Here is a 23,400-nt window from a genome sequence, read left to right on the forward strand (position 1 = left end):
CACCTTTTTACATCAGAAAGTATATTGCTGATTTTGATTTGCCAATGGGCAATGTCAAATGCTTGGAAAAAGCCCTACCACCAACACAAACATTCCACGTCAAAAATACTTTAACAAAGAAGTACGAGGATCCTTGTATAAGGAATTCTATATGGGTGACGTTGGTGAATATGATACAAGTGCAGGACGTTTGGGAATGAATGCATCAGTCATTGTCCACCGAGAAAGAAGACATTTCTAAACTTTACAGGTCTTTGAGCTGATGTCTCGATGAAACTGAAATAATCGAGTATTTAGTGTCTGATGTCTACTTTGGAGCTAATATTTAACATGACAATACAAACTATTTAGATCCAAGAGCATTTATAGTTTTAAAAATCTCAGGTATTAGTCGTCATATAGGTAAGATTGGTTTAAATTCTAGTTATGTTGCCGTGTTTAGGAAATATCCTAACCAATCTGATAAAAATAACATAAATAAACTAAAACGTTTTAGAAAAGTTCATTGAGAAACAATGGAGTTCAAACAAATTATTTTGAACTCGAAATCAAAGACGTAAACAGTACATATATGAATATGCTTCACTGTTCTGATAGAAGACTGCAGGAGTGCAGGTGTCTTGCAGCTGAAGTCCAGTGTAGGGTGGGCTAAATATATTTAGTTGGTGGAAGATACAATGATCTAAATCCAGCGTCTCTCGAAACAGTGGCGTCCGTGGCGCTCAACGCGTTAGAAGTTGTGCCTTGACCTGCGGCTGGCGTGTTGAGCACCCTCCTCTCTACGTGTCGTACGGGTTGTGTTAGTGTCACCTGTTTATATCACTGGACTCATTCATGGTATGCCGTTCATATCGCGTTATACAGTATGTACTTCCTCATTCACACTCACTATCATACGAATGATTTTAACAAATATGTTGTAATCTATTACATTAACTATTCATGTTGTGTGTTTCTCAAGTAAAAATTAAAAAATATGGAATGTTAATTAGTATGAATTTTGTATTAATATTAATTGTATCCATTAGGGCAATTTGTATTAATTGGAATTTGTATTGTTTAAAGTCACGCTCATGTAGAACCAAGGTAAATTTTCATCATCTTTGTTTATTCCTGATTACTTTTGTGATCCTGTTGTATCTGAATAGTATCCACTAAATATAAACAATTAATTTTACTTAAACAGTACAGTTATACTCTACAAACGTACTCTGAAGTATAAAGCTCGTTATACTTTTTTACAATGCAGTCTACAAAATCAAATTTAGGTACATATTTTCATTTTGTGTCACAGAAGGGAAAATTTATAATAGTTTCACTTCGTATATTTTCTTGTGTTTTATTACGCTAGTTAATCTTTTTCTTATCGGTAATTTCGCCACTGCCAATATTGTTAACAAGAAAAGCACATTAATAACTTACCACACTTTAATCGATTCATCTCAAAAGAAATATTTAAACAACTATTTGGATATTTTTTTTGTCAATCCGTTATAACCTTCATATCCAAGATTCCTAAATTCACTCATAACATCACAGAGAAACTGTAAGATTGGAAAAGTTAAAGCGTTATTCACCATTAGCCTACCTGTAACACGGACATAAAGGCGGGTGAAACTTTGTAACACAAAGGGTAGTTGATCAGAGAGGCTATAAAAGTCTGAAAGTTATTGGGTGCGCGGCTTCATGGGTCTCCTGGGCCCACTACGAGAACAGCTGAGTGTCTGATATCTGCCGGCCGTACTTCTTTACTTACCAGTGCTTGATTTATAATCTGATTAAATTTGCCTTGAGCATTTTTACCGAAATTAATTGGTTCCTTAAACATATAATTATATATTAGTATTGTGTAAAATCTAATTACTTGACATGTATTAATGATTAGAACAGACTCAATAAAATGCCGGGATGAGGATACACGTGCCTGGAGGGGGAGTAGCGGAGTATGACCAGTATCAATGGGCGTGTTTAACATCTCCTGACAGGAATGTACACATCATATACCTGTGTATACAAACACAAGAGCCAACTCCCGCACTTTCGTCAGCTCAATCGTCTCTATCCTACACTTGCCTGGAGCGGAGTATCACCAGTATCAATGGGCGTGTTTAACATCTCCTCTGACAGGAATGTACACATCATATACCTGTGTATACAAACACAAGAGCCAACTCCCGCCCTTTCATCAGCTCAGTCGTCTCTATCTTACACTTGCCTGGAGCGGAGTATGACCAGTATCAATGGGCGTGTTTAACATCTCCTGACAGGAATGTACACATCATATACCTGTGTATACAAACACAAGAGCCAACTCCCGCACTTTCATCAGCTCAATCGTCTCTATCCTACACTTGCCTGGAGCGGAGTATCACCAGTATCTATGGGCGTGTTTAACATCTCCTCTGACAGGAATGTACACATCATATACCTGTGTATACAAACACAAGAGCCAACTCCCGCACTTTCATCAGCTCAATCGTCTCTATCCTACACTTACCTGAAGTGGGAGTATCACCAGTATCTATGGGCGTGTTTAACATCTCCTCTGACAGGAATGTACACATCATATACCTGTGTATACAAACACAAGAGCCAACTCCCGCACTTTCATCAGCTCAATCGTCTCTATCCTACACTTGCCTGGAGCGGAGTATCACCAGTATCTATGGGCGTGTTTAACATCTCCTCTGACAGGAATGTACACATCATATACCTGTGTATACAAACACAAGAGCCAACTCCCGCACTTTCATCAGCTCAATCGTCTCTATCCTACACTTGCCTGAAGTGGGAGTATCACCAGTATCTATGGGCGTGTTTAACATCTCCTCTGACAGGAATGTACACATCATATACCTGTGTATACAAACACAAGAGCCAACTCCCGCACTTTCATCAGCTCAATCGTCTCTATCCTACACTTGCCTGGAGCGGAGTATCACCAGTATCTATGGGCGTGTTTAACATCTCCTCTGACAGGAATGTACACATCATATACCTGTGTATACAAACACAAGAGCCAACTCCCGCACTTTCATCAGCTCAATCGTCTCTATCCTACACTTGCCTGGAGCGGAGTATCACCAGTATCTATGGGCGTGTTTAACATCTCCTCTGACAGGAATGTACACATCATATACCTGTGTATACAAACACAAGAGCCAACTCCCGCACTTTCATCAGCTCATTCGTCTCTATCTTACACTTGCCTGGAGCGGAGTATCACCAGTATCTATGGGCGTGTTAAACATCTCCTTACAGGAATGTACACATCATATACCTGTGTATACAAAGACAAGAGCCAACTCCCGCACTTTCATCCGCTAAATCGTTTTTATCCTACAGTTTACAATCTGAACAGCATTATCATCAAAGTAACTCTGACTCTTTGATCCGACTTGTATTTACTTTATGATGCACCCAGCTCTTGTAGATAGCTGACGAGATCGCAGCTGTGCTCCAGCAAGTCGGTCAGTCAGTAAGTAGGCCGGATACACAAATCTCCAGCCCACGCACATTTTAGCGCTAAAGTCTGTTAGTGACGGCTGTAGTCAGACATCGTAAATTTAGTTCTGTCCCTGTCACATGAAATTTTCTACATCATCATTACGGTCAGGCTGCACACTTTTCTTCCATAAGCTACTACCTGGCAAGAAGTACAAATTTTTTAACGTGAATTATATTTTAGTAAATTATATGCGATACACGTACTTGTATCTGGAAATCGTTTAAATCGTGTTCTTTTTTATATTCTTTAGGATTCTTTCTTCTCCTCAACACCGCAAATTGTGTATCATCTAATCATACAGAATTACAGGTTACCAAGTGAATATTACAATATTTTACGCCTAGCCTACATTAAGATGGTGCAGTCAGATTTCGATTGATTTTTCGGTGACAGCTCTTTAATAAATGTTCTCCGAAAGTATAAAGTGGTAATTTGGGCCATCTTGAAATCAGGCCTACTGCAAAGAGGTTGAATGTAAGGAATTTTAAATGTATAGTAAGTACATTGAAACAACCTAATTTACATGAAACATTATTCCAGTCATTTCATTAAAAACATATTGTTCCGTATTTATCCTATGTATAGACTGCAATTTTTTGTAATTTTATAGAATGTTTCAAAAACTTTTTTATGAATCATGAAGGATGAACAAACTTAGTAGACGATTTAAGTAATATAACATATTTTATGACTCTGAAGAAGCACGGTAACAGAATTTTAATATATTGGTAACTAAAAAGATATACTGATTTTCAAGCGATCACTTGAGAGGCTGAACAAATTAAATTATGTCTGTATCTCTTATTTTAAAAATGAACATACCTGTTAACTTGAACAATTTGCATGAAGCTTCACTTTCAAATTGTATAGGTACCACTTAGGTCGCTAATTGTGAATGTCACATTATGGGATTTGGATAAGCGTTAGTGCAGCTTCATTTTCAAATTGTTAAGGCACCACTTAGTTCGATAATTGTGCATGTCACATTATGGGATTTGGATGAGCGTTAGTGGAGCTTCAGTTTCAAATTGTAAAGTCACCACTTAGTTCGATAATTGTGCATGTCACATTATGGGATTTGGATAAGCGTTAGTGCAGCATCATTTTCTAATTGTAAAGGCACCACTTAGTTCGATAATTTAAGGAAAAATATATTGATAAACTAACTATCTAGGAATATGAGATGTTTATTCATATAATAAAAAGGAAAATAATAGAGTGGAAAGTCAATTTTGAAAGTCAGTGACAACATTGGATTTCAGCGAATATTATGTTCCGTTGGTCATTGGAACTTTTATTGTTTTAACAATGGTATGAAACATCACTTAATTAACAAAAGTATGAACGTATTATCTTGCCAGATGTTCTCTGACGCATCATTACCGGTACTGTGTTGCTTTCTTTTCTGTGTTATTGCCTGTCTGCATCTCTGGCCGCAGGACATTTCTGGAATAAAATGAGTCATGGATTTTCAGTTTTTATGTAAACTCTGCGAATAATGTACGTGACATGTGGTGCAGAGTACTCGTAACTTATTTTTTAACCCGAATAATGTTCATTTTGGTTTTCCGAAACATTCCAACAGCGGTGGAAGACAGTTGTAGACGTTGCTTTAACATCTCGTCCACCGCATAGCAGGTTCTTACTAAACCAAACAAGCAAAGTTGATTGAGATTTATTACCAAGAGGTTTACAAACGTATCTCAAGAGAAGATGAAGAGTGAGAACAATTATCATTCGTCCGCATAACTGAGCAGACCTGGCAATCATACAAAATACCTAATGGGCAGAAGTGGTTATTTTCAGAGACTTATGGCGTCATCACATGGTTCTTCTTTGTTGTCTTTCTAGAACTATTGTATGTAGTTCAGCCGAACTCTTTAGAAGCGACCGTAAACTATTATCTAAATTCGGCCTTTAATGTATCAAGTATTTTGCGTGCATATTGTCTGTTTCCTAAATATTTGCACATGCCAGATAAAGCACTGATGGGTAACTTCACAAACTGAAACTGCTTTGTTTCTTGAATCTCATTATTGTTTTACTATTTCAAAATTATCGAAATAAAACAATACATTTTCTGTAGAATTTTTATATCTATAATTATAATAGATTATATATCAGAATTATAATCTGATATATATCAGATGTATATCCATCTGATCATCCAACAACATGATCTGTCATATTACAAAGTAAAAACTGCAGTCTTTTAAACGTTAGGCATAATCTTGAACTCGACACCGTATTTAGTAGCGGTATTGAGAATTGATACAGTATTAATTTTGTTTTGTTTCCCTAATATAGACATCAGTTAAAATCAAATTGTTCATATTTTAAACGAGGCGAGTTTTGAGTATTCTCAAACTTCAGAAAAGCTTAATCAGTTAAATATTTCTATATCTTTTGCAACTAATCATCGATGACAAACTTTTCTATGACCTCTCTACTCCTTAAGAGTTTTATTACCCAGTCCAATCCGTTTAATGTACTAGAGAGTGGCATCAGATGGCTCATACTAGAGTAAACTCAAATAGAACTGGAGTATCAAGGTCATTTTTTTTTAATAAACGCACAAAATTATAAAGAACTATCAGCAATTTATTCAACCTCCTTCAAAGTTTTGAGCCTCCAGTTCTACTTAAGTTTACACTAAGTTGGTTCAGGTTCTATTTTTGAAAGAATTTACCTTTCATAGATATCTTTATATCATATTGTTTTGTTCTAAAAATAATGGCATTTCAGGTTCTCTGTTAATGATTGTTTAAAGGTTTTTACGATACCTCGCTCACTAAAGTGTATTTTCAGTATATAAATTCGTTACTTTTTGTATTATCAAAGCTTTTTTAATAATTACAATCATCGCTACATAAAGTGAAAAAAACTATCCAAATTGTGCAATTTAATATCAATGTCAAATACCTCCCCTGAATATTGTTAGTAAATACACCCACTTACCACTTTCAAAATCGTGCCTTTCATTTATGTCATAAGCTTATTCATTCACTTACTCAAAATTTGAAATATAACAAATTTAAAAGAAATTTTGAAAGTATTATTTTGACTACTAAAGATGTCTTTACACTATATGCCGTATTTGAGAAATGATATCTGTATCTTTTTTCCTTATTTATTCTGTGATAAAAAATAATAATAATACTGTTTATTATTTTACAAGAAATGCAATGTGTTATTTTTATTGATCATCACACTAGGAGCGCATGTCTTAATGTTAGGAATTGAGAATTTGGACTGGATTTCTTAACGTAGTTAATGCCTTTTTTAATGTTTTTTATAGCAATTAATTCTTCAGTAATTCATATTAATACCTAGAAGACATTTCTTAGACATGTCAATTATGATTTAAGTTCTATAAATCTCGTGCTTAAGTGCGGGTGTCAGATAAACGCAGAGACACTGCGGCATGAAGCTGCTGATAAAAATAAGGTTCCGTAAGCAGTTAGGAGTGCTCTTCCGATAGCTATTACTTATCGAACAGTATTCAAACCAGCTGGAGTAAGTACGAGGGAGGCAGAGTGCTCATCCTTGCAGAAATCAAAGGCATTTTTCGATAAGGAACTTTTAAATCATTTAAAACAAGGATATGGTTAACTGATTAAAAATCAAATTTTGTAGTTTGTATTATTCTAGAACCATCAAAGATTTCATGTCATACAATTTTTAAATTTTGTTTTATGTGAGTTCGTTGCCACTTTTGTTTTTAGGGACTTTTATCGTTCATCACAGAAGACTGTATTTATCTATTTCCCACAATAAAATACCATATATCCTACATTTTAAAACTTTCGCATTGGACACTTAGGTACATTTTGTTGTTTTACATGACGTATTCGGGGGGGGTTTTAGTTATGGTTATGTTTAAATAGTCAAATAAATATTTAATTTGTATTCGTGTTTCTCTTTACTTCAAGTAGCTCTTATTACACTTTCTTAATTTTTTTTGTATTTTTATATTTTTTACTGATTTTGACAAGTGAGATTTTAAACACTTTTGTCAAATTTCTGGTTTTAGTTGTGTTAGTTAGTCTAAATAGATCAGAGTAACTTCATTAAAGACAAAAAAATTACTAAAAATATGATTGACTACTCCAGAAAGATTTATATATATACATACATATATATATATATATATATATATATATATATATATAAAATAGAATTTTGGGCAGTTTATTTAGTAATACCTGGAAAAAACTCTTGAATAAAAATATGAATTTTTTATAGCTTAAGCGTATCAGTTATGATAAGAAAAATTCATAATCACTGTAGTAAAACCTGAGTAAATATAACTGTGTGGAGTGGATCTTCTTTGCACATACACTGTGTTGCGATACAAACTGTGCAGAAGACCTCGAACGCTTTGGTTTGTTTTGAGCAAACCACAAATCTGAAGCCTAATCGATGCAATACCATCTAAGAAACAAACAATAGGGGAGTGATAACTGTTTCCCTTGTTTACAAGAAACACAGCTGAACAGCAGTAACCTTAACGTTGAACAAGCGGCCGGACCGACTCGTCTGCGAGCGTCTGTGTACAGCAGTGCCACAACAACCTGCACTCTGGTATATTTAGTGTGAGGCGATACAATGGGCTAAATCGAGCGCTACATGGACAGTCTCACCGCGGACTCGAGTGTGCCCGTCCGTGTCGGTGTGCCGTGTATGCCCAGGGGCAGGACGAGATCCTGGATACGTCAGTGTTGGTGTCACCAGTGTAGGCTGTTCTCCATGGTGTTCTCGTTCAGTCAGAAGTATACTTCCACCAAGGTACAGATCAGCTTAGTCATTTTCTTTACTTGAATGTAAAACAACTCATCTTAAGTATTTTTATTATTTTTATTTACTACGCCAGACATGTTAGAACTTCTGTGATATAGCCTTATGTGCTTAAGAATTTAAGGCATTTTCTAGGATTTTTCCTAGGGAAGTCCTTTCAGTCTTTCAATTTTGAGGTTAGGTACGTTGGTTTTTAAGATACGCCATTCATTTTTATGTGGGGTCTAGACATCTGTATGTAGTATCCGAACCATTGTGCTCGTTCGATAGAAGCAAAGTCTGACAAGCCCGGCCGCCAATTTTACACTTCACTACACTTAAAATGCCTGTCTGTGTACATAGCCATATCGACCTCCCTTTTCGCATAGCACATGGTGAGCCATCTCGCCTTCTAGGTGGTGCAGCCTTTTTTTAGTTGGGTTAGTTCTTTTTAATTCAGAGCAACATCCCTGAAAACAAAAAAATATTACATATTTGTGGGAGAAACACTGTTAATGAAAAATATTATTTTCTTTTTATTGCATATGTATATGAATTATGAAAGAGGCTGATGTGTTTTATTGATTGATGACTCAAAGACATTATTATATTTTTAAAGAAATCAAATTTGAGAAAATATTACTTAAGGGAAATCATATTTTTATACATAAACATGTGTGACTCCCTTTAGTCATATGCATACTGTGTATAACTGCATATCCGTACCTTCAGCCTGCTTCTCTGGGCGTAGTTGTAAGACACTCTAAATACCACTTTAAGTCACTACAATCCCTCGTGGGATGTAAACACATTTTATTTTTCTCATCTTCAAGAAAGGCATCTTCAAGGCATGTGAATAAACAATTTAAAAAAATTAAAACTTCAAATTAAAAACGAACCAAACTGAACACTATTTTATGACCCTAATTCCCTATTCTGCCACTCATCATGACTACCAGAAAATTATCATGATGTTCTTTTTCACCACATTTCCCAATCAAGTTTTATACGTTTTAAATGGTATAATATCTTCGTCTTATATCCGCTAATAAATTTGAAACTATAGTATTCAAAGTACACATAATGCACGCATGCCAAAAAATGCGAATTGAATAATTAAAACTTTAATAAAATCTTTAATACAAGTTTTTTAACTAAAAGTTTTTGAAGTACTAAGTACTAGTTTCAGTTTCACATTCCTGATTTTCTTACTTACTTCCTTTTTTCTATTGCTTGTTTTAAGTTAAGTTAAATTTTTGTAATTACTTCCTTAGTTGACTTTTTTATTTTTACTTTTTAATTACTTTGGTTAAGTTTATTATATTATTGTATATTTACTTTATACAAAAATACATTGGTTGGTTCAGTAAATAAATAAATAAAAAAATATTTAACTGTCAAATAACATAAACATCAAAATGCCTAAATGTGTATGTAAACCGTAGCTCAGTTCTGTTACACAAAAATAGGGTCTAGCTGTCAGACAACAATAACAAAACGAACCCGTTAGGAATGTGTTCACTATAACATCCTTGACAAGGTAACAAATTGATGTGATGTTAACAAATTTCCATGTAGTATTTGAAATCACTCGACAGGCATGGTTAGCTATAGAAGTCACAAAAGAAACAAGATGCAGATGACGCACTGAGTCCTGAACTGATTTCAACAACATAACTCATGGTTCTCTAAACACAGCATCATCTTCGCTTGTTTGCTTGAATAATAAAAATACGGAGTTATTGCTAACAGCAACGTCAAATGTGATTCAGCTTGGAACTGGTTTTCGTTCACTATTTGTAATTATTAAAAAGCCTTTTAGTGAGGTCCATTAAAAAAATAGTAGTTACTTTATGTGCACCAAATAAATATGTACTTTTAAAGAAAATCCTTCGAGTGAATTGTACCCAATTAATAATGTACAGAATTATGGTCAGAACTTTTGAGAAGAAAAATTTTACAATTTGACAAAAATTTGAGATCTATTGACAAATGCATTTGCAACACAATACACAGACACAGAGCGCAAATAGTATCATGCATGAATAATCATTAAAACACTTACATCTTATAGTAAGTCGTGTTTGAAGACTAAAGTAAACCTTTAACTAAATCATACTAAATATTTCGTTACTGGTTTTGTCAAATATATCCGTCAGCAATCTCAGAAAATGTTGTCATAAGATTTATTAGTACACACTTTTCCAACAGGAATAGACAAATCTTTCAACTAACCTTGCATCTATTAAGAACATACGTCACTACTTTATTTTACAAACATTACAAACATTTTTTTATTTTGATATACAATTCATTTCAAGGCGTCGCTGAACGTCTCGCTGAACAGGCTTCTTTAAGGTAGCGTGCATTGTACTATTTTCTCGTTGCCATCATGGTTGCCCATAAGGCCAATGTAAAAATATTGGATAATCCTCAACCAAATCCCATGGATTGACATGCACCATCAATTAACTAAGTGTTGCCTATATAGAAATGAACTTCGTTCAAACTTTCAAGTCTATACATCAATTCGTTTTCGAAATACCGCGTGGACAGACAGAGAAACAGATATGCATCTTTCCAGTCCTTCGAGTGATAAGCTTCACTAACGATCAGCCAGTAAAAATAGATGTCCTGATTGATTGACTAACTATTAAAGACACAGACATGAAATGGAATTCATAGGTTTATATCGTGCCCTAGAGGGACAATGCGACCCTAACACTCCGCACAAACTCACTTAACATTGCGTAAATTCTCACAAGAAATGGATTTTAGCAAACAATTATATAAATAAAATATTTTGTTTCGTATGGTCATCTGTTCGATGCTAACCAATTCCAATTCTCAATAGTAGATGAATATCTCGATACATAGCATTATCGAGGTATCGATGAAAATCAATACTGTGGTTCTTTTAATCAACATCGATAGTAATATTTCAAAGTACTTCATTAGAAAATATTTAATAAATTAACAGAAATGCTTTAATTACGTTTAGAAGGAGAAAATATTTTATTTATAAGGTTTAGTCTATAGAAATAAAAATTAAATGCTGTTCGCTGTTGAACACTACCTGGAGGCCTGGACCGATTTGTTCGTACTTATTCAGATTCACAATACCCACTGAAATTATGTATTTCTACGGTTTCAAGAGTAGCAGTGTATCGATATGACATTAATATTATGTAACTTCGAATATAGATTTCTCTAATGTCCAATTTAAACCAGTTTAGTCTATTCTGGATATTATTTTAACATTGTTATGACAATTAATTAAGGTTTAAAATTATTAATATGTGCACGTAACATATCCGATATTGGGTTTCTTTAAACTGTTGCAAGGAACATTTTTAGTAATTTAAAATAACATAAATCAAGTGAGCCATTCCCTTAATGACTATAATTTGAGGAAACAAACAAATGCATCAAGTCTCTGATAATTTTATATGGAATCACAAACCAATGAACCATACACAAAGTGCAAATCTTCATGGATGAGAAAGCATGAGGGAGCATCGAGTTTTTACACTGTTGAGAGATTACTACACTTATTAGTTTTATGGAATTTTATATTGTTCTTATACTGACCTTAGGGAATATGATAAAAATAACGAACTGAGATCAAATAGCGAGGAATTGCACTGTACCATATCACATTTGCATATATGTATGCTTTCCTAGAATTCGAATGAGTGCAATAACCCAGGTGCTTCGTGAAGCAGGCAAATTTTTTTCAGGGATCTAACTTAATCGTAAACATTATACATGATTGGTTGAATTTTTATGTTCTAGTCAAGTAAAAACTAGTAGGCTATGTAGGCCTACGATTGTGTTGAGATTCCGCTTAAATCCTAAAATATAACGTCTTAACATATGCCTACTTTGCTTTAAAATTATCACGGGACTCATTTCATCATAAGTGCATTCAAAAGTTAACAAACTAACTTTTTCAAACTAACGGATTAATTCTTTCTCCTATCTTAAAATAGTTAAGCCCTACTGAAATCTTTAACTATGCAAAATACAGAAGTTTCCACGGACATTACGATTTAAACATCTATCAATGCCCATTACTTATCTCACGAGTGCTGTGCCATTTGAAAAGCTACTTGCTACGGCTATTTGTGTACAAAGCTGCGGATAACAGCTATAAAGTGGGAGTGTAAAAGAGATCACGAATGGACGTGGTCGGTGTTTATGGAGTATGCATGCATTTATGGTGTAAGCGTGGGTTTTCAACCAATAAACTGCGGACCCATTGGTTAAACATTGGCTTTATATGTTTGTTTTCGTTATCTCCCACGACTATGGGTGAAGTTTATTTTAGTTCAAAATACTTAAACCACACGCCTCAGCGAAATATTTTCACCCAGCATAACGTCTTAAAATAAGTCTTGAACTCTTCGATGCTGGAGTTAACATTTCAGTTTATTTTTATTTCTATCTTAAAGCTTTTCTAATACTGAACACTTTTGACTTTTTATAGATCTTTTCATACGAACGTAGACTCCAGATTCCAGGTAATCATATGTCTGTGACAGCTTTAAATTTTAGCCACTACGCTAAGCGGAAGGTTAAAATGGCGCTAAACTCAACATTCCGCATTGAATCAAACCTTTGCCGCCATAATTAGGCTATGTTAAGTAGAACATGTATTAAGTAGAATAGAATATACTAGCACGTTAACATATGAATGTGCTATCTTAAAGCTTTTCTGATACTGAACACGGTACTAGAAGTACCACATTTAGTATGAAGAACATTGGTACTAGAAGAACACGGTACCACATTTAGTTCCTGTTTTGTTTGTGGAAATTTTCAATAATTTTAATGCATTTCTTGTATTTTGGATAACAACTTAACATCTACTAATTCTTTTCCAAGCAGAAGATCCTTGTAAAACTACTCGTATTTATATCAACCTACAGATAAAATATTACGCAATATGTAGTACAGAGTAAATTTTTTTATTAAGACTGATGACAGCTTTTACGAAAATATAGGTACTTTAATAAAAATATATTAATGGTATAATTCTTGAAAGCTTGAAATTTTAAATTATAGCCTCTCAAAAGGTAACACTGATTTTTAAGACAGACTATCCATGAGCCAAAGACAAAGAATATAAAGTTGTCCAAGTCTCGCAGGCCGTGTAAACGTCGCCTCGTGTGTTATTGGGCGGCATTTGCCAAAAGTCACAGAGGCTATTGTTGTACAAGCTTGGCACAAGCTCCCAATGATCTCTTTCTTCTCCGGTTACCAACCCAACATTGCCCTTTTTCTTTGGCACTCGACTTATAGTACTACTAAACCTTGCTTCATTCATGGGTTTGTGTGTATAGCTCATTCATGAGCTTGAGCCTACTCTTGATAGGATAGTAACTACGAAGTCAGCAGTCTTATTACATTTTGCAATAGAATTGATAATGAAGAGGAACATTATATCCCAATACGATAAATGCAAACAGACATAGTGCGTTGGTTGGCTCATAAAACCGACGTAACGTTCATCTTTCATGAATGATATTTTCTTATGTTGGCACGTAGAATATATATATCTCACTTGCAACTTTAGTAGTATGTAAAAAAGTTCTATTGATTGTAATCTGGATTGTATTTTATTTATTCGTTTTTTTATTTAGCGTAACTAAATAATATCCAATTTGAGGTAGATTTTAGTATGGTACATTAGTAGTTACATTATACAGAGAAATAAAGTGATACTAATCACAAAAATCTAAAGGTACGAGATTTGTCTCGTTTCCCATCTGTACGTAAGGGACTTTAGTGGATCCCTAAACGGTGACCTTGGATTTAGTACTGATGACCTTGCGCCGATTTCCTCCACTACTAAAAGAGCATCAAAGCTAACCCATTTTTCAAATTTTGTTCCAAACATTCCTCACGCAGAACAATGGCCATTATAAGATATTACCATCCACATTCGAAACACGAAACTCCAGAGTTAAAAGATAAAAATATCGGATTCTTGTACTGAAGATCAAATTTGTTTCTTGGTGTAGCATTTACGGGATAATAGGAATGTCCACTTAAAACTCGATGGCAGAATTTTACGAATATTTTAGAAATTTGAAGCATTAAAATTTTTAATCGTATGTTCAGAGATTTTCTTTTTTTCCGTGGCAGTTGTAATTCGTTAGATGGACCAACGGCACCGTTTGCCCCCTGCCGAGATCCTATGATCCTCCTGTTTCTGCCTATTGTAAAATGAGCAGTTAGACTATGGGTTACAACTAAATTTTGGTGTTTTGAAATATTTTAGCTAGAAATACTCGTAATAGATATATACATTTCAACTTTTATCTCAGTAAATTAATAAGAATCCAGAAGAATTAGTCCAGAAATTCTAATTACATGAACCCTCATCAAACTGTGGGATTTATTAAGTTGAGTTTAACAATAGTTTATCCTTCATTTGGATGCCGTTTTATCATTTGCTGTTGATGCTTTATTTTTGAAGTGGTTGATTGGTTACCATTGGGGCAACCATCCGGATCTTTCAGTTATGTTGGCTTAAATTAGTCGTAGGTATACTAAAAACATTATATATTTTTAAATAACGACCATTCATCATCTTAAATTACAACATCATGTATCTAATAGTAAAGTTATTAAATTGAAGAATCAAACCGTTTAAAATTAAGTGGAAGCTTTTAGTACTATCATGCAATTGAGCCGCCTGTGACTCAACTAAATACATTTAGTAATATACACCTACATACAATCTATTACGATAGTAGCAGTCGATTATATACCACAGTATCCAACTAGAAAAGCATGCTACAATTATATTTGAAATGCTTTTTTCTTCTAACTAGTTTATAAAATAATTAAGGTTTCGCGGGTTAATTTTTAAAGAAACCGTAAATAAAAAATCTCTAGTTTAATATTATAAATATAATTTTTCAAGTATGGAGTTTATATGTATAGACGTGTGGTGTTTAGATATTTATATCACATGTACTGTTATAATGTTTTATGGACAAAGAATGGGAGTAGTGTTTTTCATCGCTAGAAATATAAATCATACAAAGTAGTAAAATAATGGAAATAGGAGAATAAAAGAATGACGAAGAGAGTGCTGACTCCTACAACACTAATCCTGAAAATTGAAATTCACCCAACTCCAAGATAGATGGACAAGAAGAGTGACGTATTTACTGTGCCGTACCGCATATCTTAAATCAGTAGTCATATTAAATCTACGATATTATTTAAGTCCATAGGGGGCTTTCACGGATAACCCTGATGTAGACCGGCTTGACTCATGGCCAGGGCTGATGGCTAGGAATCAGGACTATTGTTTGTATAGTAGCACGACAATCCAAACAGCTGAAATGTGAGGTCCAAACGTCAAAATCTGTCCTCTGAGATGTCGAAACACCTTGCTAAGAGATCGTTCAAGTTAAAAAGGCATTGTCAGTAAAAACACTCATTCCTGCTTTAATAAACTATTTTATTAAATTCGAGTGCATAGATATTATAAGTTTCAATCATTTTTGACTAATTGAACGGATAATAACTTCTTTCAGAAGACAATTTGTTTTTTACAGCTGTACAAGTATTGGAATGCGTAGCTTTAAATACTGACGAAAACCTTAATTTTGGTGTAGCGGACGGACCTCCAGTATTGTGTATCGAGATCTCCGAGTAGGATTGGTGCCCACATTGGGAGCGTCGATGGCCGAGCGTTCTAAGACATCGGACTTTGGATCTGAGTTAGAAATAGAGCAGGTTCAAATCGGTTTCAAGACTGAGGCAGTAGCACTCAGTACTATCGGCTTTGTTCTGTATCGATTCCCCCCGTTCTACCCTTTGATAAAACCCTCGCACAGGCCTATAAACACGGGAAGAACAATTCTTAAAAGGGGATCGGCCTTTCAATATAGTCATCAAAATATCGGCTGTGATATAGTAGAGTGCGAAATGTCAAAAGTAATTAATCTCTTATTTATCACAAACAATCAATTATATCCATCTAACCAGACAAATAAAGTTAACCAGCAGACTGACGTACATGAACCTTCATATAATTATATAAAATAAGAATACCAGTGGCAGTGACTGTTTAACTGTATTTAAAATGTCCTATTTTGTGTGTATGAAATCACACATTTTATTAGTTAACTTAAGATTCGGCAATCATTTAGAGGATCCAAATTGTTTATGCTATAGTTTGGTAAAAACAGTCGTTATGACTCAAGTACAGTAGTTGATCTTGTTGTGGATCAGGTGCTGACTCCTGGCGGCTCAGAGGTGGTGACCACGGCTATTCTGCAGAGGCGGCAGTCCTACACCCACAGTGGGGATCCGACCAAGGACACCTTCACATGTGCCACCAGCCAGCACACCACCACCACCTCCGGGAGCTACCCGTGTCCGGACTTCCCCGCCACCGATCCTCCACAGTGGACGTCCCAGTGTGAGGCTTACAACGGTCCTGCCCCGAGCTTTCTGCGACTCAACTGCGTCCAGCCCTTCACACTGGTCTTCCCGGTCGTCGACTCTCAGCTGAGCAATCTTTCAGTTAGTTTCTCAAGTTTTCACCAATATATCACAACAAGTAAATAAAAACATTTGCAGTACGAGGATTTTCTGTTATCACCAGGTGCAGGAGGTGATAGACGCGCTGTCAGACCAGTTGAATGCCCAGCTGATGCACTCTCTGCGGGGTGTCCGACTAGTAGGCGGCAGCTGTTACCTCAGTTTCTCGGCTCAGCAAGACGCTGATACCGTCCTCAGCACACCTCTGAGTCTGAGAGGAGTTCCAATTAGTCTGGAAGACGCGTCTGCCGGAACCACTATTCTCTCACTATCCGGTGTTCCTCATGACGTCACAGATGACGCTGTGGCCACTGTCCTGTCTCACTTTGGTTCTCTAGTAGGTAAGATGGCTGATACCTACTATTACGTTTTACATTTTTGTGAATTGCGAGTAAACTCTAGCTTGCTCTTCACATTAGGTGGTTATTTTGTATTTTTAGACATGCTTTTATTCTTTGTTTAAAGTTTATTACTGAAGATTGAAGGTTTAAACGATAATAGGATTATGGAAATAAAATGTTCTGAGGGCTAAATATACTGGTAGCATCAACCCAAACACTTTATTCTACTTTGGTGATTGCTGATGCAATATTAGGTTTGTGACTGATGAACACAAAATATATCTTGTTTCCTTGAATACAAGATTGTACATTCAAGAAAAAACCGTTTACTTACAATTTAAATAGCTATCATCACGTAATTACATAATAGCATTTATTTTCTTGAGTGTAGTTAAATTTAATCGTGTTCAGATTCTTAAACAGTTTTTATTATCCCAAAAACAGATACGCTATCTTACATCAAGAAAGTGTTTTCGTCTTTTGTCAATTTTTTACACTCTGAAAATGTTGTAGAGATTTATAATCAAGTTTTAGTTGATTTTCAATTGCAAAATGTAAAAACAATTATCCGAATACGTCAGTATTTAAATACATTCATAATAACGATTACAACTTTATTAATACTTATGTGAATTTCACTAAGGCTCATAAGGGACATAATTTTCCGCTCATGGACTTCAAAGGCCTGACATTTTTAACAATAAACGATTTTTGCTAAGGAGAATAATAGATTACATTGAAAGCTCAGGTGACTTATGTTTGCCAAAAAACTATAAGAAGCAGCTTAAAATCTTTTAAGTGGACTACTACGAAGTTTAGCGTACCGCTAGGTACTTTTTAATTTGTAAGAGGAGTGTTGCCTGCCTCGATGTAAATAGCCACTGAAATATGTATCCAGACAGGTGTTATATTTCTTAGTGTGATTACTTGCATTTTTATAAATATCCAAATTTAGACAAGATCAAAGAATATCCTTCTATATTATTACTTCATATGTCTATAAAGGAATAGAAATATGAAGTAAGTAATTTAATGTAACATTTTATGGAATCGTTGGTACTATATTTTAGTAGAACTTGTCATAAGATGCATAAATTGTATAAAATGTATAACAAAAAGAAAGTAGTGAGAACTAAAGTAAATAAACAGTGAATACGGATAACACTGACAAAATATTTTATCCAGGTGAAATTATAAACCTTTTGACTTTTTCGGCTTTTATCTAAACTTTATTTCATGTTGAATTTTGCTCTTTAATACCAATTGGTGCCCTTATAGAATTTTTTTGAGTTAAATATCATTAGAATTTTAATGGACTTGCTGAATAGGTGTTGCAAAATATATGCATTTTCAAACGAATCATTATGACTTAGATGAGTGATATGTTTCTTTAGCAATTTGTAACTGTATCTATGCCCTGTCATTCTTGTCATTATGGTATTTGTAGTTGATCCAATATAATCTGCTGAGTAATTTTTACATTGAATTTGGTCGATCATATTTTTAAAATTCACGAGACGGGTTGCCCATGATAGAATACATTTTTTTTTTTTGCTACTGCTGAATTTAGATTAATTTTGCAACGTTTGACAAACAATCATCTGAGTTTGTTACATACATGTGATCATTTATTTTGTAATGATTTGTTTTCATTGTTTGTGACTGGTAAGTTATGTTTGAACAATAAATTTGAGTTGAAGAATTGGTGTTCTGAAGATTTCTCAGGGTGTTATATGGAAGATAAAATTGTTGAAACTGTTATTCCGGATCTCCATATTCTCATTTATAATTGTTTGTAGTTTACTTCTGGTTAAACTTCACCTTTAATAGTTTTCTAGGATAACCTCGGTTTAAGAATACATTCATTGCATTTCATCCAGACTTTTGTGTTGCAACATAGTTTTTTAGCTCTGTAAATTAAATCTTTTTGTTTATTCTCCTTGACAAACCCTGGATAAAGGCTGCCACATAGCTATTGCAATGTGCTTGTTTTTTTCAGGTGTGTTTAATAACTGTTTTCAGTACTCGTTAATTTCAAATCAAACACTCCAATGATTAAATTTTATTTGAATTAGGCCGTTTGTTTTCAATACAAACTCTAGTTTCAGCTACGTGGGTGTGATTATGTTTTCCTTGAAAACGAAAGGCTTCAAAAATATAAAACGTAAATATTTAAGTTTATGTTATATAATGGATAATAATTAAAATCCAATGAGCAAGAAGCATCTACAATGTACACGGTTTCCATATCTAAATATCGTACTGAAATATGATGTAAGAGTTATTTTAAATTTCAATGTTTTGTTTTGTTTAATTTATTTAAATATGCTAAAAACTGTTTTAAATTATTCAGTCATCAGCTCAACGTTTTCAAAATAAAGGCTTCTAAATTTTGTTTGATGATTTAATGACATTCTAGTTTCCTTTAGAAAGAGTGACATGTGACAGATGTTGCTGTAATATTTCAACATTATAAGAATTCTTGTGGTTTAACTTTACAAACTTTTGATGAGCTAGTGTTAAGGTAATAATATGTAATTGGTATTGCAGGACCTGTGGAACGCCGCGTGTACAAAGGAGTGGACACGGGTGAGAGACTTGTCAGGATAAGGGCGCGGCTGACGATACCACGGTGGATCTGGCTGGACGGCTGCAGGGTATGTCTCAAGGTTCTGCGGAATGAGGAAATCTCAAACCTATCTCTCGCCAGAAGAAAGTCATTTCGGTCTCACATTAGTGTCCAGTTGAAGCCTGTGTCAGAGGATACTCCTCCTATTCCCCCACTCCCTACTTCCGCACAGGCCACATTGTCTCCTAGGGTGTCCCTCGCCAACACCAACCCCTTCACGTGCGGCTCAGTCCCCTCCATCCCTGTAGTCCCGAACACTACGGAGAGCCAGGTCTCCTACATGAGCAATGTCAGCGCATCCACTCCCAACATCTTCCAAGAATCGCCTTTCCTGTTTCCATCGCCGTTCCAGACGACAGAGCCTCCGGGTCTGAGGAGGATCAACAGTGTGATGGGCACCATGTCACTGGGCGGTTCACCGGACATTACCAGATGCGCCAGTTCTCCTCCCACTGCCAGGATCGCTACTTCGGAGGGTGAGGCACTCGGCCCAAACAGTGTTCCTCCCTCACCAAACACCGCGAGGAGAACGGTGCGGAAACCCTCTCGAAAGATATCGAAGATGAGTGCGGAGTCCAGGAAAGCGAACTGTGAGACGTCATCTTCAGATCAAGACTCACCTCATAAGCTGGGTAGAAGAAGACCTTCCTCGGTTTACTTCAAACACAAATCTGGAGGCATCCTGAGTAGAACCACGTCCGACCACGACGGTACTGGTTATGATGCTACCAGTGAGAGGGAGAGGAGTAACAGTGATCTGAGTAGTAGGATAAGTATTTGTAGGAGGAAGATGAGTACTACTGGGAGAGAGAGTGGTAAAGTGCCTTGGTGTGGCTGCTGGGGTAATGGCTGCATTTAGTTCATTCTACAATACAGTAATCTAGTCTTTATTCGTAGTTTAAGGGAATTCATTCAATAACATTTATAGTGAACTAAAATAATAATTTTTGACAGCAATATTGTAATTTAAAAAATATGTATATCTGTTTGACAGAGAATTTCAAAATTTAATTAGTTATGTTACAGTTTTAGACCTGATGCATTCAATATTGTATTTATTTAAAACTGAAATGTCAACCATTGAACATTTAATGTATGGAACTAGAACAAATATTTTATACCTAACAGACAGCAAGTTTAATGATATATCTCTATATCATTTAACAGTACAACACTAGCGCCATTTCTTGCTATTCTTACAACTAACCACATGATCATTTACTCTAAAGTATTAAAACTACTCTTACATGTTAGCATGAACTATTTTGACTAGTTGATACAAAACGAAATAATCCTCATTCATTTAAGAAGAGGAAATAGTGGAAGTTGTAGCTGGCTGCAGAATTGGGACAGTGTGAAACAAAAATACAGTGCTTAGGAAGTACAATCTAAGAGCTAAGAAAAGCTTAAAAAAAGAACTGATCATGACATAAAGTAAATTAGACATAAATGACGTATTTACCTAGTTACACCAGCTACTAAAAACCCTCTCTCGCCTAAAGTTAAAGTAGACAGGTGGAATGATAAAAAAACTTTTACTATCTCCCATTGAATGTTAAAATGTTCTACACTAATGCTATTGCTAAGATTGTATTAGAAATTAATTTTTAATTATATTTCAACTAAAAAGTTCTTAAACTAAGTTACTGACAATTTTGATCAAAATGTATAAAATTAATTATTGTTATATGACATGAGTAAGCTTTAAAACTGATTTATTTGTCTGTCCACATCATTTATCGGTCTTGTAAACACTGCCAAATAATAAAGCCAAATGGATTCCGTATAACTTCATTTCAAATCAACACTTATCGCACTTCTCATTTTTATACGAAAAATAGTTGTGACATTTTATCTTTTCTTTTCTTTTTAGTTTGAAGTTATTCGCTTACCTTTACCATCATCGTTTTGATAAGAATGTGAAAAGCTCTTTAGGACATAAATACGTATAAGTATACAAAGTACAATAAACTTTGACATTCGAGACCAGTTTTAACAAATTGGGTTTTATATGAAGACCAAAAATGAGTATGTATCAACCGAATCAATTACTCTACCCTACGCTTCTTCCATCACTCTCACATAAATGAATATAAAAAGATTGAACTGGTAGTGAATGGGAATTTAAATAATAATGTTTTCTTTGCATGAAAGAACGGTTTCTCGTCCTTATGATGTACCTATGGTTACTCCAGGATGAGAGCCTGGAAATAAAAAATCTATTTCAATTCTGATTTATTTTTTCAAATTAAGGTAATTCAGGTGTCCTTAAATGTTTCAACCTGATACAATATCTTAGATAACCAATATATTTACAAATAGTTATAAGGACTACTAACTTTATCTAATAAATTTATATAATATGTAATAAATTCGTGTTTAATATTTTACTCCACTAATATATATTGTTATAAAATTAATGTGGTATATTTTATTTATATTTCATTTTGTGAAAAAAATCATTTTTGTACTGTATTTATGAAAAAAAAAACCATAGTGATATAACAAAGTTGTCTTTTCTAACACTATTTTTCAAATTGTGCTTTGAGTATTTACATGATTTGTTTGACATTGAGTTTAACAATTTATGAACAGATGACTGTTCATTTGTAATATTTAAGTAAATATAAATTACAGATTTGCTAACAGAAAACAGACTTTTCCCATTTTATCAGTATCGTCTCTTTCTATCGACTTCTATTTTTCCTCTCATATTGAATGAGCGTTAGCGAAGATGATAATCCATTATTATTCCTCGATGGGCAAGAAAAATCTTGAGATCGAACTGACCTTTAGACTTGACATTTTTCACGAAGATAAAATTTATTTATAGGCAACACTGAGTACAATGATAATGCATACACTCTAGATTTCTTCTCCGTATGAAATATTTTCCGTCAGTATGTCTATCTGTAGTAAATCTCTAGAATTAATTAAACTACTCGTAAAAACTTGCTAAGTTACATGCAACTTCAGTGAAGCCTGTTACGTTACATGTAGTCTTGCCACTTTGTAATATTGTGATACTGGAGAAACAAACAATTTCAACAATACTCAATATTAATGCACAAATTGGATAATACATCCTGTTCAATCAATCATCTAAAAGATCTTTCAAGCCTAAAATACTCCTTTATATGCCAATTACGTTCTTATTTGCATTAATACACGCAACACAAATTCATTTATTCAACTTACTTTTTATTAGCAATCTTTTCCTTGATCATTAAATTTGTGTAATAACATTGTATTCTTTATTTTTTAGAACATTTACCAAACTATATTAACGATTTCTGAACCAATTTATTAGCCATTAGCATTATTGTATTAGTTAAAAACGTGGAATTGTTATTTGTTTGAAACTGTCTCGAACTTTTCTTTACAACACCTCGTTGACTTCATTTGATTTATCTTTTACAATTTAAGTTACAAAATCATATACTTTAACGTGCAGTATTATAGTGTAAGTATCATATGTTTCCACAGGCTGTGCAATGCTAGGGTATACCGTACAATTTGTAACTCAAAGTGTATTTGTAATTGAAGTATAGTAGAAATAAAAGTTTAACATTACTCGA

General features: G+C 34.4%; 1 protein-coding gene across 1 annotated transcript in view; it reads left to right on the top strand.

Annotated features, from left to right (window-relative positions):
- The window catches only part of LOC124360597, a 61,847-nt gene extending 38,447 nt beyond the window's left edge, over positions 1–23,400 (top strand). The window contains exons 6-8 of the mRNA XM_046814346.1: positions 16,541–16,834; positions 16,917–17,193; positions 19,744–23,400. Coding sequence (XP_046670302.1) covers positions 16,541–16,834; positions 16,917–17,193; positions 19,744–20,681 — 1,509 coding nt within the window. The 3' untranslated portion in view covers positions 20,682–23,400. The remainder of the gene's footprint in view (positions 1–16,540; positions 16,835–16,916; positions 17,194–19,743) is intronic.

Source organism: Homalodisca vitripennis, chromosome 1, assembly GCF_021130785.1.
Source record: "Homalodisca vitripennis isolate AUS2020 chromosome 1, UT_GWSS_2.1, whole genome shotgun sequence".
Taxonomy (NCBI): domain Eukaryota; kingdom Metazoa; phylum Arthropoda; class Insecta; order Hemiptera; family Cicadellidae; genus Homalodisca; species Homalodisca vitripennis.